Source organism: Megascapheus bottae, chromosome 3 (genome assembly GCF_031878675.1).
Source record: "Megascapheus bottae isolate mThoBot1 chromosome 3, mThoBot2.hap1, whole genome shotgun sequence".
Taxonomy (NCBI): domain Eukaryota; kingdom Metazoa; phylum Chordata; class Mammalia; order Rodentia; family Geomyidae; genus Megascapheus; species Megascapheus bottae.
In genome coordinates this window covers 88,317,336-88,338,389 of record NC_143511.1, presented here as the reverse complement: position 1 = coordinate 88,338,389, position 21,054 = coordinate 88,317,336, and the positions used below count along the sequence as shown (strand labels likewise).

At 55.3% G+C, this 21,054-nt stretch overlaps 4 protein-coding genes and 4 non-coding genes across 9 annotated transcripts; 3 read left to right on the top strand and 5 right to left on the bottom strand.

Annotated features, from left to right (window-relative positions):
* Nucleotides 1-73: 73 nt before the first annotated feature.
* Nucleotides 74-4,982, top strand: Surf1 (SURF1 cytochrome c oxidase assembly factor). Of its 2 annotated transcripts, XM_090330889.1 has the most exons (8): nt 74-296; nt 1,357-1,490; nt 1,573-1,655; nt 3,002-3,193; nt 4,152-4,224; nt 4,317-4,479; nt 4,647-4,728; nt 4,803-4,982. In XM_090330889.1, exons 1-8 carry the CDS (start codon nt 74-76, stop codon nt 4,876-4,878), a joined length of 1,026 nt encoding a protein of 341 aa, XP_090187015.1. In that variant the 3' UTR covers nt 4,879-4,982. The 2 variants fall into 2 exon arrangements, with proteins under 2 accessions (XP_090187015.1, XP_090187014.1); XM_090330888.1 differs by having other exon boundaries at nt 4,317-4,728.
* A 220-nt stretch (nt 4,983-5,202) lies between these two features.
* Rpl7a (ribosomal protein L7a) lies at nt 5,203-8,637 on the bottom strand. Its single transcript, XM_090330887.1, has 8 exons — nt 8,364-8,637; nt 7,926-8,046; nt 7,318-7,467; nt 6,432-6,572; nt 6,164-6,243; nt 5,782-5,912; nt 5,476-5,545; nt 5,203-5,362 (listed from the first exon to the last, which is right to left on the bottom strand). The coding sequence occupies exons 1-8, from the start codon at nt 8,364-8,366 to the stop codon at nt 5,258-5,260; spliced, it is 801 nt and encodes a 266-aa protein (XP_090187013.1). The 5' UTR covers nt 8,367-8,637; the 3' UTR covers nt 5,203-5,257.
* On the bottom strand, nt 5,640-5,706 carry LOC150066103 (small nucleolar RNA SNORD36). The gene has a single exon (XR_016535079.1). It is a non-coding gene; the product is annotated as a small nucleolar RNA SNORD36 (small nucleolar RNA).
* Nucleotides 5,988-6,062, bottom strand: LOC150066102 (small nucleolar RNA SNORD36). Its single transcript, XR_016535068.1, has one exon. It is a non-coding gene; the product is annotated as a small nucleolar RNA SNORD36 (small nucleolar RNA).
* LOC150066101 (small nucleolar RNA SNORD36) lies at nt 6,314-6,389 on the bottom strand. The gene has a single exon (XR_016535018.1). It is a non-coding gene; the product is annotated as a small nucleolar RNA SNORD36 (small nucleolar RNA).
* On the bottom strand, nt 7,540-7,614 carry LOC150066100 (small nucleolar RNA SNORD24). Its single transcript, XR_016535032.1, has one exon. It is a non-coding gene; the product is annotated as a small nucleolar RNA SNORD24 (small nucleolar RNA).
* A 286-nt stretch (nt 8,638-8,923) lies between the features above and the next one.
* On the top strand, nt 8,924-14,914 carry Med22 (mediator complex subunit 22). The gene is made up of 5 exons (XM_090330886.1): nt 8,924-8,940; nt 9,093-9,244; nt 11,227-11,307; nt 11,957-12,165; nt 14,003-14,914. Exons 2-5 carry the CDS (start codon nt 9,122-9,124, stop codon nt 14,190-14,192), a joined length of 603 nt encoding a protein of 200 aa, XP_090187012.1. The 5' UTR covers nt 8,924-8,940; nt 9,093-9,121; the 3' UTR covers nt 14,193-14,914.
* Nucleotides 14,915-16,729: 1,815 nt separating this feature from the next.
* On the top strand, nt 16,730-20,535 carry Surf6 (surfeit 6). The gene is made up of 5 exons (XM_090330885.1): nt 16,730-16,902; nt 17,705-17,902; nt 18,843-18,931; nt 19,648-19,848; nt 19,928-20,535. The coding sequence occupies exons 1-5, from the start codon at nt 16,809-16,811 to the stop codon at nt 20,405-20,407; spliced, it is 1,062 nt and encodes a 353-aa protein (XP_090187011.1). The 5' UTR covers nt 16,730-16,808; the 3' UTR covers nt 20,408-20,535.
* The last annotated feature ends 519 nt before the right edge of the window (nt 20,536-21,054 follow it).

The window sequence follows — 21,054 nt, the reverse complement described above, 5'->3', positions numbered from 1 at the left end:
TGGCGCCCCGGAAGTAAAACACCTTTCCTGAAGCTGGGGCACCGCCCCGGAAGTGCTCGCGGCGGCGGGTGCCATGGCGGCCCGGGTGGCTCAGCGGCTGGGGCCGCGGGCGGCGGGGCTGCTGGGCCAAGCTCGCGTGGGGCCGGCGAGCGCGGGCTGCGGCGGCGCGGGGAGCGCGCGGCGGGCGGGCCTCGGGCTCCCGGGCTGCGCCGGCCGGCGCGGCCTGTCCGGCCCCGCCCCGCGCGCGCCGGCCCGCCGCGCCTGGGGTAGCAGCTTCGGGTTCTCGCCCCGCACAGGTGAGGTCCTGGCCAGGGCGCGGAGGCCGCTCCGGGGGGAGGCACGGGCTGCGAGCCGGACGCGCGCCCCGGGCATTCGGCCGCGTGGAGGGCGCCTGGGTGCCCTGCTCTGTGCCATCCAGGGCGGTCCATGCACGGAGCTCTGGGTCCCATCTCCCGAAAGCTCGAGGTTCTTCGGTGGGAGAACATTGTTGCAGTGAAAACGTCCTAACCTTGACTTGGGACCATGTCATGTTGTGGTAGTGCAAAGCCAGCCCCGGTCCCTGGCTTAGCTACGTGTGAGTTAAGTGCTTTTGGTCAGAGTCAATACATGCATGGGAGTGTAGAACACACCTTGACATGTCCTTGAGTTAAAAAGGCATGGCCTGAGTTGGGCCCGGTGGGCTACGCAGGAGGCTGAGAGCTGAGCGTCAAGGTTCAAAGCCAGCCAGGGCACAAAAGGACCTGAGACTCTTATCTTCAATTAACCAAAAGAAAACAGGAAATGGGGTGGGTAGCCCACTACTGAAGCGCTCAGGAACAGTGCCCAGGCCGCATTCAAGGCCTATGGCCCACAAAAAAAAAAAGGCATGGGATGGTGGTTATGTGCATTCATGGGTGGTGGCAGAGGCAGCCCCAAGCTGGGTGTGTACTGTGTGGAACACTGGATGTGGAGAGGGCTGGAACTGGGCATAGCTCTAGCTAGTTGGCTGGTGACTTGAGGATTTTTTGTATTCCCTCCTGTACCACATTCTCTGAGGTTGTATTGGTGCTTCCCTCCACCCCCTGGATGGGGCTTCGACTCTGGGTCTGGGCACTGCCCCTGAGCTCCTTTGCTCTACCATTTTGAGCTGTCTGCTTTTGGTTTTGGAGTGATTACTTGTTGATGAGGTTCATGGACTTTCCTGCCTGGGCTGGCTTTGAACCGTGATCCTCAGATATCAGCCTCCTGAGAAGCTCGGATTACAGGTGTGAGTCACCAGTGCCCAGTCTGGTGGAGTCTTCTTGAGGAATTGGCTGCTGTGGTGCTGTTTGTTTTAGGAGTTCTGACCCTATGCCAGTGTTGTAAAACTTCCTCCAGGAGTGGCCCAGAGGCCAAGCAGGCGTGGCAGTTCAGCAGCAGAAGCTCCTGCCACAAAAGCTGAAGATGACTCCTTTTTCCAGTGGTTTCTGCTTCTCATTCCTGTGACTGCCTTTGGCCTGGGAACTTGGCAGGTAAGGTGGCATCCAGTGTGGGGGTTTCTTGGAGCTGTTGTCTCTGCTACTATCTGCTTTGCTCTTCCTCTTGTTTCCGTAGGTCCAGCGTCGGAAGTGGAAGCTGAAACTGATCAAAGAATTAGAGGCTAGAGTCATGGCAGAACCCATCCCTCTGCCAGCAGAGTGAGTATGGGCATGCACAGGGCTTGCCTCCCTGGCGGTTAGCATTTGAACCCTGGCTTCTGCTTGCTATCTGACCCTTAGGAGCACTGAGGATCAGGCAGCCAAATTGATTGTCCTTTGCTGCTGACAACTTACTTGCTTTGTGAAGTAGCCTGAGGCCACCAGATAGATACAGAAATGTCTTTTTTTTTTTTTGGTTGGTAGTGGGGATTGAACTGGTACTGGGCCCTGTCCCTGACCTATTGAGCTCAAGGTTAGCACTCTACCACTTGAGCCACAGCACCACTTCCTGTTTGCTGGTAGTTAATTGGAGAGAAGAGAATCTCACCAACTTCTGTGCCTGGGCTGGCTTTGAACCACAATACTGATTTCAGTCTCGTGAGTAGGATTACAGGTGTGAGCCACCAACACCTGGCTGAAATGTTTTTTTTTGATGCTGGTTTTCACTGCTTTTCAGGTGTAGATGGATCATCCACAGTGCTGACAGGACTCTGTAGCATTGTAGCAAAACAATTCTTAGCCATTAGGTGAAAACGCATGAGACAGAACACAGAATTCACAAAGGTGAATTCCAGGCAAATAATGGTGTGTCTTTATGTTTCTTAGATAAGATACTATTTAAGAATCCACACTTGGCTTCTCTTCAAAGCTAGACAGAGGAGCCAGGAGTGTGGCCTAGTGGTAGAGTGCTTGCCTAGCATGCATGAAGACCCAGGTTGGATTCCTCCGTATCACATACATAGAGAAAAGATGGAAATGAGGGGCCAGGAGTTTGGCCTAGTGGTAGAGTGCTTGCCTAGCATGCATGAAGACCTGGGTTCAATTCCTCGGTACCACATACATAGAAAAAAGCCAGAAATGGTGCTGAGGCTCAAGTGGTAGTGCTCTAGCCTTGAGAAAGTCCAAGGACAGTGCTCAGGCCCTGAGCTCAAGCCCATGACTGGCAAAAAAAAAAAAAAAAAAAAAATGGAAATGGTACTGTGGCTTAAGTGGTAGAGCTCTAGCCTTGAGAAAGTCCAAGGACAGTGCCCTGAGCTCAAGCCCATGACTGGCAAAAAAAAAAAAAAAAATGGAAATGGTACTGTGGCTTAAGTGGTAGAGCTCTAGCCTTAAGAAAGCCCAAGGACAATGCTCAGACCCCGAGTTCAAGCCCCAGGACTGGAAAAAAAAAAACCAAACCAAACAACCCCTCCTCAAAAGCTGGACAGAGCATTATTTCCCTGAGTTGAAGTCTTGTAGTTGAGGACACAGCATGCCATGTCACACTCCCATGACCTGTCCTTCACTTTTCTACATTACTTTTCTGGCTCTTGGTTGGCTACAGCTCTTTTACCCTTTCCTTGTAGCCCATTGGAACTGAAAAGTCTGGAGTATAGGCCAGTGAGGGTCAGGGGACATTTTGACCACGCCAAGGAGTTATATATGATGCCACGAACCATGGTGGACCCTGCTCGTGAGGCTCAAGAGGCTGGCCGACTCTCCTCCTCAGCTGAAAGCGGGGCCTATGTGGTTACTCCCTTCCACTGCACGGATCTGGGGTGAGTGGGCCATGCAGGACGGGCTGGTCAAGGCATACTGATTTTTATATTCTTCCCAATATGTAGCCTTGTTAAGACCCTGAAGAACCCAAGATACTCAAAGGGCTTAAAAGTTTAAAATTCCCCTTCTGACATTAGGCAATCGTAAATTTTTTTTTTTAAATTGCTAAATAGGTTAACTTCTGAATAGAAAGGAGAATTTGTTCAGACAGTCCCCTTGAGAAGCTTCTGATAGCCACATTAGACCACTGCTATGCAACATGGTAGGACAAGAGCTCAGCAGAAAACCCCCCCAGATCCTCCATAGGCCTAGTCTTGAATCAAGAGATGGGAGGAACAGGAGCTAGGTGTATTAGAATGCCCAGCTTCAAGCAGAAGAGACTCCTAAGCAACAGTTGAGGCCCATGGAAGTGGTGCTGAGGCCCAAGGGGAAGGTCGGTAGTCTTGAGCTGAAGGGCTCAGGGGCAGTGCCCAGGCCCAGAGTTCATCTCACAACTGATCAAAAGAAGAGTTGAGGCCTTGAGTTCAAACCCCAGCACAAAACAGATAGGTACATGGGAAGAGCATTCCAGGGAAAATGTCTTCTTTAGTCTCCAGGTCTCAGGCGGGACCCAAATGCTTGTTTTGTGCACTTCAGCTGCTCAGAAGAGGAAGGCACAGTTCACTACTGTGATGCCTGAGAAGGAAAGCAGCAGAGGGGTTTGTGTACCATAAACGTTGGAAGACAGGCTGGTGAGAGTAGTTGGCAGGGGTTTTAAGGCCAGGGCTTTAAGCTAGCATTTTTTCCCCAGTCCTGCTTAAAAACCTTCAATTAATCACCAGAAAACCCAGAAATAGCACTGTGTCTCAAGGGGTAGGGCAATAGCCTTGAGCTGAAGAGCTCAGGGATAGCACCCAAGCCCAGAAGGTCAAATCCCAAAACCGTTCTCCACCTGCCCTGCCATTTTGGTCACTCTAGAGTCACCATCCTGGTAAACAGAGGGTTTGTCCCTAAGAAGAAAGTAAATCCAGAGACCCGACAGAAAGGGCAGGTAAGGGACATGAGGTGGGCAGATGGACAATGGTTTTGTCCTACTCCCAGGCAGGGCTCTGATAAAAAGCAGTCTCATGCCTTCCTTTGCAGATTGCAGGAGAAGTGGACCTAGTTGGCATAGTGAGGCTGACAGAATCCAGGAAGCCCTTTGTACCTGAGAACAATCCAGAAAGGAACCTCTGGCATTACCGGGACCTGGAAGCTATGGCCAAGATAGCAGGCGCAGAGCCAGTGTTCATTGATGCAGACTTCCGTATGTTGGGCCGAGCCCATGCCAGAAGAGCAGGCAGCTACCCTAAATACCCTGCACTGCCTCCTTGGCTGCATGGTTCTTGCTTCCATGCTAGCTTGCAGTGCTGGGAGGGACAGTGGCCGGGGGCCACATGGCCAGAGATGACCACAAGCACACTGTTTCCACAGAGAGCACAGTCCCTGGGGGCCCTGTCGGAGGACAGACAAGAGTCACTCTGAGGAATGAGCACATGCAGTACATCCTTACCTGGTAAGCCCGGGATACCCCCCCCTCCTCAATGCTACCTAGCTTGATGCGCACCAGCCTGCTTTCTCCCACCCAAGGTATGGACTATGTGCAGCTACAGCATACTTGTGGGTGAAAAAGTTCCGACATCGGATGCCTGGCGTGAGAAGCTGATAGCAACTTGTGGGGTATCTCCAAGGATCCATGCTCGAGACTGTCTTCAAAGCAATCTCACCCTACTCACCACTGCTGCAAATAAAGGTCCTTTCAACATGAAAGCTTAGCTTGGTGACTGAAGCCTGCCTGATCTTATTTTTAACCAGTCAAGAGACAGGGAATTGAAGATGGCTTGGGGGCCAGCTTCTGTCAATAGCTCAGCTCAGCAGCTAGCTTGTCCCCCCCACCCCCCCCAAGCACAGAAGCAGCGTGTCATTACATTTAGCTAACAGGGCCTGGTGTTCACCAGTCTAATGCTTTTCAATTCAGAATGCCCAGACATTGGAGGAAGGACAGTTTTATTATCTTCATGTACAGAGAAATCAACATTGCACACTTAACCCAGCTTAGTGGCCAGTTCCTTAGCCTTTGCCTTTTCCAGCTTGGCAATTCGAGCCACAGATTTTGGACCCAGGACGTTGCCTCCCCAGTGACGACGGATCTGAAATGAGAAAAGACAGTCAGCTTGGCCTCCCACACCGCAAGCAGAACCTCCCAGGAACCCTTGAAAACAAGCTTGGTCTGCTCAAGACTGTCCCTGTTAAAGCTCCTCACCTCGTCGTATCTGTCATTGTAGTTGGTTCTGATAGCTTCTACCAGCTTGGCCAGAGATCCTTTGTCTTCCCTAGGCAGGAAGGGACAGAGTTTCAGCCTGCTACTTGAGAAGGCAGAAACTTCACTTTTGTAGCTAGCAGTTTTTTCTTTTTTTTTTTTTTTTTTTTGCCTCAGATACAGTATAGCCACATGGTTTATTCAGGTGAAGAAATTCGAAGCCATCATTGGCAAAGAAAGATTCCTCAAGCCTTCCCTAAGCTGGGACAGCTTGAAAGGGAACCTGGGGCCAGGCTACCCACTACTTACGAGTTGACCTGGGTGAAGGCCACAGTGGTGCACGTCTTCCTGTGGACTAGGCGGCCCAGCCTGGCCTTTCCCTTAATGATGCAGTAGGGAACACCCATCTTCCGGCACAGGGCAGGCAGGAACACGACCAGCTGTAAGAACAGCATCTGCTGCTGAGGGCACGCTCCTACCCAAAGCAGTACACCTCAAGGGCTAGTCTGTTGGCAATTGCTCAGGGTTAAAAAGCTCGTGGGTTTTGGCACATCAAGATTTAGTTCAGTGCAAGGTTTACATCATGGCAAGAGCCACACAAATTGGATTCCTGGTTAGTGCTCTCCTCACACATGCCAGACTCGGCACTAAACCTTCCAGTACCACCAAGATGAAGATGATGCAGACCTACCTCGATGGGGTCCACGTCATGTGCAATCACCACAAGCTGAGCCTTCTTGTTCTCCACCAAGGTAGTAACAGTGTTAACCCCTGGAACACAACCACCCTCAAGTCAGTGTTCATGTGGCCTGCAAACAAACAGCAAACTGCCACGCCCAGCTGTGGCTCAGTGTTAAAAAGCTCAAATTTTACTCTCCACAGGGACCTCAGGTGAAGAAATTCATACATCATTGCACAGCCTCCACTACTCACCCCTCCCAGGGGAGGGCACCACCAACCTGCTCGAAGGACTGGTGGTCTCTTAGTGGGGATGTCTCCTTTGCCAGCAGCTTTCTTCTCAGCTCGGGCCAACAACCTCTGCTTCTTCTCCTGCTTTGTCTCTGGCCTGTACTTGTGGGCCAGCTTAAGTAGCTGCGTAGCTGTGTAAAACATTTCTACATTTAGACTGCACATTCCAAGCCCACCTCTGGTTTCAATTGCTACATCTTTGGTATGCATGCATAGGGCTCTGGGTTTAAGTCTTTAGTACCACAAAAACAGAAGCTGCATGTGGCTTAACCGGATGACTGTTAGCCTTGAGCAAATGCAACTCAGGGACAGTGCTCAGGCCCTGAGTTCAAACCCCAGGACTGGCAAAGCAAACCAAAACAACAACAAAAAACAGAATGGCTGCCACCAATCAAGGAACAAAGGCTGTTGAATTCCAGAGGCCCTCACCTGTAATCCTAGCTACTCAAGAAGCGGAGATCTGAGAATTGTAGTTCAATGACACTCCGGGCATGAAAGATAGGGAGACTCATCTCCTAACTGCCAAAACCCAGAAGTAGCACTGTGGCTCATGTGGTAGATCTAAGGTACAGCACCCAGGCCCATAGTTCTAGCCCCACAACCAGAGTCCCCTCCGCCACCAACCACAAAAACCTATCCAGCAAGGCGAACTCCCTCAATTAACCACCAGTAAAAGCGAAGTGGATCTGTATTCAAGTGATGGAGCACTAGCTTTCAACAGAAAGGAACAGTGCCCCGGCCTTGACTCTAAACTGAAGATTGACAAAAAGCAAAGTGAAACAAAAAAGCCAAGGCCATGCATGCTCATCACCTTTTTCAAGTTAGGCCAGCTTCATGTACTGAAAACAAGGCCAGATGCCAAACCCAGAACCTCACCTGTCTGGCGGTCCAAGGCCTGGGTGAACTGGTTGATTGCAGGAGGCACTTTCAGCCGCTTGTACAGGATCGCCCTTTGGCGTTGCAGCCGGATGTAGCGGGGCCATTTGACAAAACGGGTGAGGTCCCTTTTGGGCTGGATGTCCTGTCCTGGGAAAAGGACACTGAGTGAGGCTCAATGTCAAATTGCATTTCTGAAGGCCCTCAAGGGAGAGGTGTTGGTGCATCAGCGATCTTGGTGGTAAGGAGTGTCATCACTATCTTTCCGATAGCAAATATCCTTTTACATCATCTGCACCCAACCCAGCAAACCAGCAAGGGACATCAGCAATTCCCTCTTCAACTCGAGATCATCCTGGCCCCCAAAGGCTCCTCTCATGAACCTCAATCGACCATCTCCAGACAATCTGCATGATACCGCTGCTACCTGCATTTCAAGGACCGTTCCAGAACTGAGCCTGTTCTTAAGGAAGCAGCAGCAGAACTGCCAATCCCAGCATGTTAGGCCACAAACTCCCTACAACCTAGAAAATATGCCTCCCATCACCTTGAGAGGAAAGAAAAAAACCCCTCGAGAACTTATTTTCACCCCTCCATTTGCTACTCACCAATGCCAAAATTCTTGGGCCTTTTCTCAAACAGAGGATTTACCACCTTCTTGGCCTCCTGCTTTTTCACGACAGCAGGGGCCGGGGCCACCTTCTTCCCCTTGGCCTTCTTTCCTTTCGGCTGGGCAAGAAAGACACACAGTCACAGTCACACCTTCCTTCCCCCTTCCACTGGAGTCATTCAAGGGAGGCACCCGGGGGCAAGGCGCCGTCTGGGCGGCCGTTGGCGTTGGCCCCGGCCCCACCACCCCGAGCCCGCACTGCGGCACGGAGCGCCGGCCCCTCCCGCTCCCCAGGATCCGGCGCGGCGCCTCCAGGGCCAGGCCCCGCGCGACGCCCCTGGCGCCGGGTGTCCTCCGGGACCCCGCAAGAGCGCAGACGGAGGAGGATGGCGACGGATACAGCCAACGCCGCGGCCGCACCTCAGACGCCACTCACCATCTTGGGTGGCTGGAGAGAGAAAGGAAGGGGGATTGTGGGTAATTTGTAATCGGCCCGGCGCTCGCGAGACCCGGCGCCTGCGCGGGATTTGGGGTTTAAAGCGACGGGAGGCGTTACGCGCGGGGCGAGGGGCGGCGCCTGCGCGGCGGCGCCTGCGCGGCGGGAGCCGGGCCTCCCGAGACGCCGGCCGGGCGCGGAGGTCCCCGGGCGCGCAGCGCGGCGGCCGCCACCGGCGAGGGTAAGCGAGCCCCCGCGAGGGCCCGACTGGGCCTGGCTCCCGGCGGGGAGAGAGCGCGCTCCTCCGCGAGCCTGCGGTCCGTGGTCCGGCCTGCGGCGCGCGCGCCCCTCGGGAGACCCAGGCCGGCACCTGGGGGCCGGAGCGCGCGCCCCGCCGGCCGCCGCCGAGCCCGTCCGGCTCTCCCAGCCCTGCGCAGCGCGGCGCCCCAGGCCCCGCCGGCCGCCGAGCCCGTCCCGCTCTCCCAGCCCAGCGCGGCGCCCCTGGCCCCTCTGCCCCTCCGCCCCGCCGGCCGCCGAGCCCGTCCGGCTCTCCCAGCCCTGCCCAGCGCGGCGCCCCAGGCCCCGCCGGCCGCCGCCGAGCCCGTCCCGCTCTCCCAGCCCAGCGCGGCGCCCCTGGCCCCTCTGCCCCTCCGCCCCGCCGGCCGCTGAGCCCGTCCCGCTCTCCCAGCCCTGTCCAGCGCGGCGCCCCTGGCCCCTCCGCGGCGCCCCTGGCCCCTCCGCCCCGCCGCGGACCAGCCATGGCCCAGCAGAGAGCCCTGCCCCAGAGCAAGGAGACGCTGCTGCAGTCTTACAATAAGCGGCTCAAAGATGACATCAAGTCCATCATGGACAACTTCACCGAGATCATCAAGACCGCCAAGGTGGGTGTGCCCCGCCGGGCCCCTCGGACTGTCGCGAAGGAGCGGGTGCCCACACCCCGTCTCCCTTTTTTGGTAGTGGTGGTGGTCTTGGTCAGAAACAGTCGGTGGTGGGGGTGGCAGAGGGTCAGCAGTCACAGGGCGGCAGATAAACAAGCTTAATTCTCCGATAGATAGAGCAGAGTACCCGAGACTCTGGCCTGGTTGCCACAGCTCCAAGTCCAGCACTTACTACTTGCATGGGGTTGTAGAGACGGCATTTGGTGCCTCAGTTCCCCGTAGGCCCTTGTAATTACTCGTGAGTTTGTACACATAGCAGGCCCTGGCACAAAGGTAGTAACCCAATTCCTGAAGGTATTGCCAGTGTGAACGGGAGAGAAACAAGGGAGAAATCAGGTAAGTTGGAGGCTGGGGAGACCCTGTATGTAGGCAAGCAGAGTGGTCAGGACTTGGTCACATCTGGGCAAGCCCTCTAACGGCTGCAGCACAAATGGAGTCTCGTTCAGCCTGGCCACCACAGACTTGGCAAGCCTGGTTGGCCGATAAGGGCTAGCATAAATCTAGCACTTGCTGCATGCCAGGCCACCTTGTGAGGGCTATTAACAAGAACTTTGTAAAATGAGTACCATCACCTCTCCACATTCAGAGGAGGAAGTGGAGCCCCAAAGGTTTTGGAATATTGCCCATAATCACTCTGCTAATAACTGGCAGAGTCAAGATTTAAATCCAGGAAGTCTATTACCCACTGAAGGAGCCTGAGGCCTCTTTCACCTACTGAGGTCTGCCCCATCCTTTAAGTGGCCCACCTGTAAGCTAGAGATAGCAATACAGACTTCTCTGACAAAAACCTCATCATTCTTGAGAGGACGATGGCTAAGCCAATGGTATTTAATATGGTGCCTAGCACCCAGGAGGGATTGAGAAAGGACTGTTCAAAAATACTTCTTACAAGGCGCTGGTGGCTCACGCCTGTAATCCTAGCTACTTGGGAGGCTGAGATCTGAAAATAGTGGTTTCTCCAAGAGTAAATGGCCATATGGTCCAGGCAGAAGAGAGTTTATTAGGGAACAAGCTGCTGACCTGTCGGTGGGAAGGGTCCATGGAGAAAAGGGGCAACCCCTGGCCAAGTTTAAGTAGGGAGGGGGTGGGAGGAGATGTGACCTGGGTGGTCCAAGGTATGACTTCAGAAAAGGGAAGGTGCCTGCATCCAGGTGTGCCTGTTGCCAAGGTAACACTGAGCTCTTCTTCAATTAGCCATCAGAAAACCAAAAGTGGTGCTGTGGCTTAATGGGCAGAGAGAGGGACAGTGCCCAGGCCCAGAATTCAAGCCCCACCACACACACACACGGGGGGTGGGGAAGGTTGGCTCACAACTGTAGTTACTCAGAACACTGAGATTGCGAAGATTGTGTTTCTAAGCCAGCCTAGGCAAAAAGTTCATGAGACCTTATCTCAACCAATAAGAAAACTGGATGCAGTGACATATACTTGTTATTCAGGAGGTAGAAGCAGAATCTTGATCCCAACTGGCCTTGGTAAGAAAGGAGACCCGATTTTAAAAGTAACAAAAACTAGAACTGGGAATAGTTCACATAGAAGAACACTTACCTAGCAACCACAAGCCCTGAGTTCAAGCACCAGGGCCTCCAAGAAAGATGCATCACTATCTTGTTCATTCAGCTAAGCTTAGTGTCTGAGTCCCTGCCAGAAGTTTGCCAGACTGAGACCCTGTCCCTCTACCTAGCACAGAGCAGTCTGCTCAGGCAGCTTCTCCTTTGTCCTGAAGAAGGATCCCCTTAACGAGGTGGTGGGAGTGAGCCTTGCAGTCTGGGTAGCCAGGTGCCCAGTTTGCAGAACATAAGGTTGGTTGTGGCTATACAAGTGTGCTGGGCAGCTGGTTCCTGTGAGCCAACCTAGGCCAGGAGTGGGAACTTTTGGTTGAAAGGGACGGACGCTGGGCTGACTCTAGGCTTGTTTGCTCCCAGATTGAGGATGAGACACAGGTGTCAAGAGCCACTCAGGGTGAACAGGACAATTACGAGATGCACGTGCGAGCCGCCAACATTGTGAGTTGCCTGGGTGGGAGGATGGGCTTCCCACTGGGGTTTTGTGGTTGGCATACAAGTCCTCTTGAGCAGTAAAGTGAAGAGAGAGTATGGTGAGGGTCAAACCAGGTCTTGAGATGGTGTTCTCCAGGCGGCCAGGCCAGCTTGTAGTGGTGCTGCGGTCAGGAAGAAGGCAGCCCTTCCTGCGGATGCACAAGTCCCCAAGAGCCATGAGTGAAGTGGGGAATTGCTGAGTGAGCTGTGTGTGCAGTGAACCCTGCCAGTCACAGCAAAGCCCCAGGCAGCCAGGAACCTCAGACACGGAGCAGAGGGGTTGAGTGCACAGCTGTGTGCACAGTGACTCCTGTGCTTGGCAGTTCAGGCCCACAGGTGTGGAAACCAGAGTTTGGAGAGCTCTGGAGCAAACTTACTAATAAAGTAGTTTATTCCTCATGGTGGGTGAGGTGGAGGCAGATGTGCCTTCTCAGCATCCATGCCAGTGTCATCACCTTATCCTTGCAAACAGGCTCTTGTGGGTTCATGTTCCCAATTTGTAGACCAGGAAGCTGAGGCTTTCAGGGAGGTCACTGCCAGTCTATCACCAGCAGCATGGAGTGGGCTCCAGGCCTCCCCTTCTCACCCACAGCCTGCGCTGGTTCTGATTGTGCAGGTCCGAGCCGGTGAGTCTCTAATGAAGCTGGTGTCCGACCTCAAGCAGTTCCTGATCCTCAATGACTTTCCCTCCGTGAATGAGGCCATCGACCAGCGCAACCAGCAGCTGCGTGCCCTGCAGGAGGAGTGCGACCGCAAGCTCGTCACCCTGCGTGATGAGGTCTCCATCGATCTGTATGAGCTAGAGGAGGAGTACTATTCGTCCAGGTACAAATAGGGCTGGATTCCAGCCTGCCTGCTCCTGGCCAGTCAGCAGGGCCTTCCAGGCCTGGAAGGCGCTTCTGTTTTTCAAACCCCTCCTTGGTCTTGACCGCAAAGCTGATGCCAATTCCTAGGTTCCAGAGCAGAGCCCCTGGCCAAAGCATTTGATGGACAGACAGTTCACAGTCACCACCAAGCCTGAGCCTTTCCCTCTGTGCAGAGGACATAGGACATGTGGTGTGCAGGAAGCTGAGTCTGCAGAGTGGTGTCCCCCAGGAAAAGAGAGTCCTCCTCTGTGCAGAACTTTTGGGGCCTTGGTTCTGGATCTTGAATCCATACCCAGGTGTTCCTGCCCAGGCCACACCCCTGTCTAGGACACTAGTACTTGCCCAGGGAGACAATACTGCATACATGTGACCAGTCCCCACAGTGTGGAAGAGGGGCATCCCTGAGGGGAGGAATGGGCTATCTGGGTGTTGGTGTTGGGCCAGCTCTGTGCTGACATTGGGTGCTGCAGTGCAGGATCTCAGGGATCTGGGAAACAGGCTGGCCACCAGAGGCCTTACACCCTGTCCTGCCAGCCTCCAAGTACAGATTCAGTGTGTCAGTTGCTAAGTTCAGTGCCATCTGTGCCCCCTGCTGGGCAGACCTCTCCATGCTCATGGTGGATGGGAAGTTCTGCTTCACTTGAGGCCATACCAGGGATCACAGACATCCAGTGTGGACTGTGGATTTTGTTTCCTTTCCCTGGACTTAGCATCATTGCTCAGCTAGAGAAGTTCTAGATGCTTCCCAGGGTTCTGGGGCTGTCACTGGTGCCTGGAAATGCATCAACTCAGTGCAACATCTGCATTCCTGTTCTCTAGGCAGCCACTGCCCCAAGGGAGCCTAGGGTGACAGCAAGTCACCCTTGCCTGGAGGGGCTAAGGAAAGTCCTAAGGTCATGCAGCCAACCTGGGATGGGGAAGACCCCAGCGCCAGTCTTCCCCCTTTCCATCCCTCTCTTCCTCCAGAAGAAGCCAGTCTGTATCCCATCTGTCCCAGCCTCCCTAGGCCCTGTGGGGAAGCAGCTGCTGCCCTTTTTTTTGGGGGGGAGGGGGGCCTGTGGACTCCCTTAAGTCTTCAGGTCTCTTCCCAGCCAGAGCTGGCTGGTTTGGTCCATGCCTACCTGCCTTGGCCACCCCTGCCTGCACTGTCCACTCACTGCTTCTCTTTCTGCCTCTGCCTCTCCTTTCCATCTCTTGTTTTGGGTGGTTCTGAGAATGAACACAGAAAGCAAGGGAAGGTGTAGACACTGGGACTGTCCTGCTGTGAATACCAGGCAGCTGAGCTCCTTGCCTGCATCAGTCCTCTCCTGCCCTCTACAGGAGAAAGACATGGAGTGCATGGAGCCCTGGGGAGGGGGAGGGGGTCACTGAGCCAGAGCAGCCATGTAGCCCACACAGGCATGGACTGGACCCAGACAAGGTGTCCTGTGGGTGTATGTGTGTGGGAGGGAGGGGATGCAAATACTCATGACCACCTCAGCTGGGGAGGGAAGAGTGCCCAGACTGAGGTAGGGTGAGGAGAGCTGGCAGGAACTTGGGAGAGGCCTACATGGCAATCTAACAACACCAGCTTGGTCCCTGGGAGGGCCTGCCAGGGTCACACAGCCGGGTACAGGGCAGCTACTGTGGTCTCTCCTGTGGCCAGGAGTGCTTGAGAGGGCCTGGCCCAGAAGAGAGGAAGGGGAGGCAGGCCAGGGTAGTGGTGGTGGTTTCTTAACTCTGCTTCCATCTTGCTTTCCCTTCCCTGCTTCCCTCTGTCTGCTCCTGTCCCTCCTGGGTTTCTGGTGGTGGAAAAGCTCCAGTCTTTGCGAAGCTAATGATCTGCCTCTATGTGAAGCTTACTGGAGGCTGGACCTCAACAGCGACTCTGCCGATGGCCTTCCAGCCCCTCTTCTGGCGTCCCCGGAGCCCGGCCCTGGCTCCCTCCCGGCTGCAGCCTCCTCCCACTCCCACACGGGTGGCCCTGGCCCCATAGAACACACCTGAGCCTCCAGGACTTCCTTCCTACAGTATCAGGAGCGAAGTCCTGGGCTCCCTTTTGTGCCTGCGCACCACAACCTAGTTTGTGTTAGCCTTGGGACCCTGGAGACTGAGTCTAGGAGCTGCTGTTGCCTTAGGAAGTTGACCAGGCTCTGTCCCAGGACAGCTGGGAATTGGGTTGTTAGAGCCATCTGGTATGGCCCATTGTCTTTAGCCTCTAGCTCCCAGGCCCCTTGCTATGAGAAGACTCCAGTGGGGACAGTCAAAAGAGTTAGACAACTCTACTCCCGCCATGGTCAGGGCTACTGTCACTAGTCAAAAGCACAAATGTCCATGCCCTGGGCTGACTGCCTGGCAAGCCTGTGGGAGATGGCCCACTCCCACGGAAGCCAGCTGGGGCTTCCTGACCAATGCCACCACGTCTTTTCTACTTTTGTGATGAGGTTTTAATCCAGACACCATCCTTGCCAGGCATGTGCTGGTACTTCACGCCTGTCACCCCAACTACCGTGGATACTGAGATCTGAGGACCACGGTTTGAATGAAGCCAGTCTATGCAGGAAAGCCTGTGAGACTCTTAGCTCCAGTTAACCACTATGAAACTGAAGTGGTACTGTGGCTCAAAGGACACTACTAGCCTTGAGTGATAAAGCTCAGAGACCGTGCCCGGGCCCACGACTGACCAAAAAACAACACAGCCGAATCACGCTTTGGCATTGCTCCTCATCATCCCTAGGAGCATCCTGAGCGCCAAGGCCCAGTGTCTAACTAGGTCCTCAACATTTAGTGAATGAACTGCCTATCATGATCGGACATCACTTGGCTTGGGCACCTCCATGCCTGGTGTCATCTAGTTCTCACTGCCACCCTGAGTCAGTGTTAGGTCTGCTCTTGGGCCGTAACAGATCCAGGGTTCAAACCTGAGGAAGTCAGATCTGCTTCTTGGTACTAGGCTCACTGACTTATTGAAACCACAGTGCTATGGGGATGGGGTAAGGTTCTCCAGAACTGCTACCACTATAGTCCTGCCCCCAGTACCATCCACAGGACCCACCTTGTAGGTAGCCACTACTAGGGGGCTCTAGACCAGCGTAGCCAAGTAGAAGGGAAGGGACATCTGGCTCTGGTTTCTTGCATGGGGGGGAGGGGAGGGCAGTGGAAGGTCACTCTTCAGTTTCCTACTGATAAAGTGGGGACAGTACAAGGCCCGAAGATGCCTTAGAGCTCTAGAAGGTGCAGTAGAGCTTTAAAAAGATCTGAACAGCTGGACACTGGTGGCTCACACCTTAATCCTAGCTAGGATCACTATTCAAACCCAGCCCGGGCAAGCCAAGTCTGTGGGACTCGTCTCCAGTTAACTACCAGAAAACTAGAAGTGAAGCTGTGCGGCTCAAAGTGGTAGAGGGCTAGCCTCGAGCTGAAGAGCTCAGGGATAGCTCCAGGCCTAGAGTTCAAGTCCCATGACTTAAAAAAAAAATGCCTGAACAATAAAATTGATTTATTCTCTGCTTGACCAGTACCATCATTCTCATTCAAAAGTGATGCTGTTAAATCAGTGCAGCCCTCCTTCCTCTCCAGCTCTCACCCTTGGTGGTAGAGCTCCAGGGACAAACAGCCTTGATAGAGTTCTCTTGAATCCACTAGGCAGGCTTCATCTCTGACTGTACATGTACTAAAAAGGACCAGTGGCCACATTTTTAAACCTGGTCATTCATGCATGGCCTTGATCATCTTTTTATCCCAAGCACTTTGTTGTGGGGCTGTCTGAGCGGGTGGGAAAGTTTCATGTGGCGTGTACCAATAGTACCCATCCACATGACCTCCGCTGAACACACCACACAGGAGGCGTTCAAATTTGTCTGGGAACCTCGTGGTTTCCTCTAGAAAAGTTCTCCAGCCAAGCCTGGTGATGCGTGCCTGGAAGCCTAGTGGCTCCTGCTTGGGCAGGAGGATTAGGTTCAAGGCCGGGATGGGCTGCATACCGAGACAGTTACTAATTAAACCAAGCAAAGGGGCCGGGAGCGTGGCCTAGTGGCAGAGTGCTTGCCTGGCACGCACGAAGACCCGGGTGCCATTCCTCGGTACCACATACAAACCAGAGGTGGTGCTGGGGCTCCAGCGGTAGAGCTCCAGCCTTGAGAAAGCCCAGGACGGGGCTCTGGGGTGGGGAGAGGCAGAGAACAGTCAGTGCCACCATCACATCTGCAAAGCTTGCTGACTGCAGGCCCCCCGCAGCTGTGCCATGCCGAAGTGTCTGCACGGCAGGGGCGCTCGGGACTCCCCGGGGCTCCCGGAGACGTGATGTTAGGATACGTCCGAGACCGGGACGGAGCCTCGTCCGAGGGCAGCTCTCGGGCTGGGGCCCGCGCCCCGCGCCCTCCGGGCACCATCACCGCCTCCCACAATGCCTAGTGCTGTCCCGCAAGCCCCTTCCGGCGCGGCCAGGCCAGGCTAATCCAGCCCCGCTCGGCGATCGGCTGGCGACGACTGCCCAGAGCTGACTTCCGGTGGCTTCCGGAGACTTCCGGCGTCCGCGCGCAGGCTTCCGGCGCACCGCAAGCGTAGCGTGGCGGTCGGAGTGGCGCGGGATTTTCGGTCCGCGGCCGCCGCCTGCCCGCGGCCATGGCCTCCCTCCTCGCCAAGGACACCTACCTGCAGGACCTGGCCAGAAAGATCTGCGTCCAGCCGGGCCCCGAGCCGCCGAGGCGCGAGCGGGGTAACGCGGGCGGGGTAACGCGGGCGGGGGCGGGAGGGCGGGCGGCGGCGGCCCCGCGGGGAGGAGCCGGAGAGCGTGGCGTCCGCCCTCCGCGGTCTTCAGTCCCCGCCGCCGCGGCCCGGCCTGCGGACGCGAACAGACGTTCCGGAGAGCGGGTCCTCCGCCGCCTCCCGGAGACGAAGCTGGCGGCGTGCCCTTTCGGCCCCCTCCCTCGGCCTTTCCTGCCCTCGCCCCGCTCCCCACCCCCGAGCCACACCTCCACTTCCGCCTTCTGCTGCCTGATTGAGACGAGTTGAATGGGCTTTTCTTCTTGGGCTGCTTAGAACTGTCCTCTCGGAGCCCAGCCTTCTCAGTAACGAGTTATACTGTCAGTCACCAATGCCCAGCTTAACACTTTTCTTTTCTCTTTTTTTCTTTTGGCCAGGCCAGGGCCTGGACACTGTCCTTAAGCACTTTTGCTCAAGGAGAGCATTCCACCCCTCGAGCCACAGCACCACTCTGGCTTTTTCTGTGTATGTGGTTCTGAGGAATCCAGCCCAGGGCTTCATACATGCTAGGCAAACACTACCACCTGGCCGCACTCCCTACACCCACCCCAGCTTAACACTTTTGAAGCACCTCGTAGTTCTCATTCGGTCAAGTGTGATCTGCATTCCAGGTCTTTTGTGGTTGTGAGGCCAGTGGATTCTCCATCCTCATCGTTTTGGGGGCATCCTTGTGGAATTAAAATCCATCACAAGGTCTTCCTGCCTGATGAATGTCACAGAGGTTGCAGTGCAACTCCTGTCATTTTGTATTACAGCTGGCAAAGCTCGAGGCTCAGAAGCTACTGGGCCTCCAAAAAAGAGAAGGAAGAAAGCACAGAAAAAACCCCAGGAGCAGGGACAGAAGGCCACACACAAGGACAGGTCCTCAAGACAGAAGACTCCAGCTGCTTCTGGAGTCAAGAAACAGGCAGTAGCCAAAGAGGGGGCTTCTGGCTCCCCAGAGTCTTCTGCAGGTAAGATCTCCAGGGTCAAGATGAGTATGGGTTGTGGATATGATCACTTTTTTTATTTTTGGCCAGTCCTGGGGCCTGAACTCAGGGCTTTCTTTTCTTTTTTTCTTTCATTTTCTTTTTTCTTTCTTTTTTTTTGGTGGATCATGGGGCTTCAGCTTGGCCTGGGTGCTGTCCGTAAGCTCTTCAACTCAAGTCTACCAGTCAAGTCCTGAGCCAAGCACCACTTTCAATTTCTCTAGAGATAAATTGGAGATAACAGTCTCCCGGACTGGCTTTAAACCATGATCCTTAGATCTCAGCTTCCTGAGTAGCTTGGATTACAGACATGAGCAACCTTACCCGGCTCCCCTAGCATTTTTGCTCAAGGTTTGTGTTTCAACACTTCAGCTACTGCTTCACTTTAGGCCATTTGGTGGTTAATTGAAGTTAAGAGTATCACAGAGCCAGGATCCACTGGCTCACGCCTGTCATCCTACCTAATCAGGAGGCTGAGATCTGAGGATCAAGGTTCAAAGCCAGCCCAGGCACAAAATGACTTGAGACTCTTATCTCTAATTAACCTCTAGAAAATGGGAAGTGGGGCTTGGCTCATAGGTAGGTCAGGCCACGTTCAAGCCCCATAACCACCCCCCGCATCCCCGCCCAAAAAAAGTCTCATAAATTTTCCTGCCCAAGCTGGCATCAAACCATGATTCTCCAAACTCAGACCCCTGAGTAGCTAGTATTACAAGCATGAGCTACTGGTGTCAGGCTGCGAAGTATTCTTATATTCAGTAAAACTTGCAAGGCAAACAGTTACCAATCTTGAAGGAGGTTGAAGACAAAAATCCAAGTTGAACAGGTGAAGTGAAGCTTACTGGATTGGCCTGTAAACCAGAAGAGGCCCCAGTGGATGCAGAGGGCACCGCAGAGAGGCTGAGGCTTAGTGTCTCCTTTGCAGGTGGCCAAGCCATGGGGTCTGACTCTGTGTTTGCTCTGGAGGTGCTGCGGCAGCGACTACATGAGAAGATCCAGGAGGCCCGGGGCCAGGTAGGTGGGAAGGCCTTGCCAAGCCCCTGGAGAAGGTTGGTGAGGTGCCTTCCCTCGCCCCCTCTGCTGTGGGTAGGTCAGCGCTCTGCAGGACCGCAGCATGGGCCTGGGGAGACAGCCACTGTTCCCACGTCCCCAGCCTGCTGGCTGTCCCTCCCACAGCCCTCAGGCACAGCCTGCTGTGTCAGGAAGTCTGTCTGCTGATACCACAGGGTCTGGGTGGGCCCAGGTTTGTCCATCTCAAGGTCAGTGCCTAGAGGCGAACTGCCCAGCCTGAGGACTGGACAGCCTCGGGCTCTGCGAGGTGCTGTCTCCCTTGACCTGGCTGCACCCTCACCCTGGAGGGCGGGGGGCAGTGCCTCAGCTTCTCACCCTCCCAGGACAGCCAGCCCCCATCCTCTGGCTCTGAGACGTGATCAGCGCTGACATTGCAGCACAGGGCTGGGTGGGTCAGGCACCAAGCCTCTGCCCCTCCTGTGGGATCACAAGGCAGTGCGGTCATGCCTGAAACACAGTTTGTAGACAGCAGTGCAAGGTGAAACCTGATGAGGTGCGCTGTGATACAGAAGGACAGGGGCCATTTTAGGTGAGCCCACGGCCTCCAAGAGAATTTCCACACACGCCTCCCAGCCTGGACCCCTACTCAGTTTTGTGCCACATGCTGAGAACCTGAAAAGGGAAAGAGCTGTTGTGAGTGGACCCGCACTTTCTCCCAGGGAAGTGCCAAGGAGCTGTCTGCTGCCACTCTGGAGAAACGGCAGCGGAGGAAGCAGGAGCGGGAGAGGAAGAAGAGGAAGCGGAAGGAGCTGCGGGCACAGGAGAAGGCCTTGAAGGCGGCAGCGGTGCAGGCAGTGGCTGAGGCGCCCCCCGAGGAGGCCTGCAGGGAGCCACCAGAGCTGGGGCTGATCTTCAACAAGGTGGGGAGCAGGACGGCTGTGGGGAGAGGGCAGGGCCATCCCGGGAGCCCCCTGTGAGGTGGAGTCCTCCTGTCCTCAGGTGGAGGTGGACGACGACGAGCCGGCCAGCAAGGCCCAGCGGAGGAGGGAGACGCGGCAGAAGGTGAAGGGGAACCTGACCCCGCTGACGGGCAGGAACTATCGGCAGCTGCTGGAGCGCCTGCAGGCTAGGCAGGGCCAGCTGGAGGAGCTGCGGGAGCAGGATGCCAGTAAGGCCCAGGCGCTGGAGGCCAAGATGAAGTGGACCAACCTGCTGTACAAGGCGGAGGGCGTGAAGATTCGGGACAACGAGCAGATGCTGCAGGAGGCGCTGAAGCGCAAGGAGAAGCGCAAGGCCCAGCGGCAGCGCCAGTGGGAGAAGCGCTCGGCCCAGGTGGTGGAGAAGATGCAGCAGCGGCAGGACAAGCGGCGGCAGAACGTGCGCAAGAAGAAATTGGCCCGTGCCGAGCGGCGCCTGCAGAAGGCCCGCAAGAAGGGCCGAATACTGCCCCAGGACCTGGAGCGGGCTGGCCTCGTCTGACATCCCCGGGCCCGATGCCTTTCCCTCCTGGTCCTGACCTTGGGGCCCCATGTGAGCTGCACTCAGGCTTCCCACCAGAGAGAGAAAGCTGGTGCCTTCCCTAGACCCTGGGTGGGCAGCCCAGTCTGCCCTCTGTCTGCCCTCTTGAGGAGGGGGAGCAGGGGAGACCCCTGCTTCCTCATCTTCCCAGTGGCCATGAGCAGGAGGGAGAAAGGAGCCTCACACTCCCTGGGAGGGGCAGAACCTGCAGGAGGCCGGTGGGCTCATGCTATTTGGAAGAAGCCAGAGCCAGCCAGGCTGCCTTGCTTTGCCTGGGCTCTGCCTCCTTCTTGTCTGTTCCTTAGCCATCCCTGCTCAAAACCCAAAGAGTAGAAGGGACTTGAGTCACAGTGCCATCTGTGGGCCAGTCACTGGCAGAGCCCTGAAGGGCATCATTTTGGCACCCCAACAGAATCAAGACCAGGTGGCTTTGGGGTGTGGGTAGTGGCTGGTCTAGGCAGCTCCTCTACTATGCAGTGACACGTGAGAGATGGGGACCCTGCCTGGTCAGATGGGTGAGGCAGTGGCTGTGCTGGACTAGTGCTGTCTTAGTGTCTTGGAGGGAAACATCACACTGGACAGCTCTTGTGAAACGAGCTGTTGTCTAG

Excerpts from the sequence above, each read along its gene's own strand:
- Surf1 (XM_090330888.1), top strand. The coding sequence starts at position 74 with ATGGCGGCCCGGGTGGCTCAGCGGCTGGGGCCGCGGGCGGCGGGGCTG. Across the intron at positions 1,491-1,572 it reads TTGGCCTGGGAACTTGGCAG|GTCCAGCGTCGGAAGTGGAA; the intron begins GTAAGGTGGCAT and ends TTGTTTCCGTAG. Across the intron at positions 1,656-3,001 it reads CCCATCCCTCTGCCAGCAGA|CCCATTGGAACTGAAAAGTC; the intron begins GTGAGTATGGGC and ends CTTTCCTTGTAG.
- Rpl7a (XM_090330887.1), bottom strand. Across the intron at positions 6,573-7,317 it reads GGCCTTGGACCGCCAGACAG|CTACGCAGCTACTTAAGCTG; the intron begins GTGAGGTTCTGG and ends TGTTTTACACAG. Across the intron at positions 5,546-5,781 it reads GCCTTCACCCAGGTCAACTC|GGAAGACAAAGGATCTCTGG; the intron begins GTAAGTAGTGGG and ends CTTCCTGCCTAG.
- Med22 (XM_090330886.1), top strand. The coding sequence starts at position 9,122 with ATGGCCCAGCAGAGAGCCCTGCCCCAGAGCAAGGAGACGCTGCTGCAG. Across the intron at positions 11,308-11,956 it reads ACGTGCGAGCCGCCAACATT|GTCCGAGCCGGTGAGTCTCT; the intron begins GTGAGTTGCCTG and ends CTGATTGTGCAG. Across the intron at positions 12,166-14,002 it reads GAGGAGTACTATTCGTCCAG|CTCCAGTCTTTGCGAAGCTA; the intron begins GTACAAATAGGG and ends GTGGTGGAAAAG.
- Surf6 (XM_090330885.1), top strand. The coding sequence starts at position 16,809 with ATGGCCTCCCTCCTCGCCAAGGACACCTACCTGCAGGACCTGGCCAGA. Across the intron at positions 16,903-17,704 it reads GCCGCCGAGGCGCGAGCGGG|CTGGCAAAGCTCGAGGCTCA; the intron begins GTAACGCGGGCG and ends TTTGTATTACAG. Across the intron at positions 18,932-19,647 it reads TCCAGGAGGCCCGGGGCCAG|GGAAGTGCCAAGGAGCTGTC; the intron begins GTAGGTGGGAAG and ends ACTTTCTCCCAG.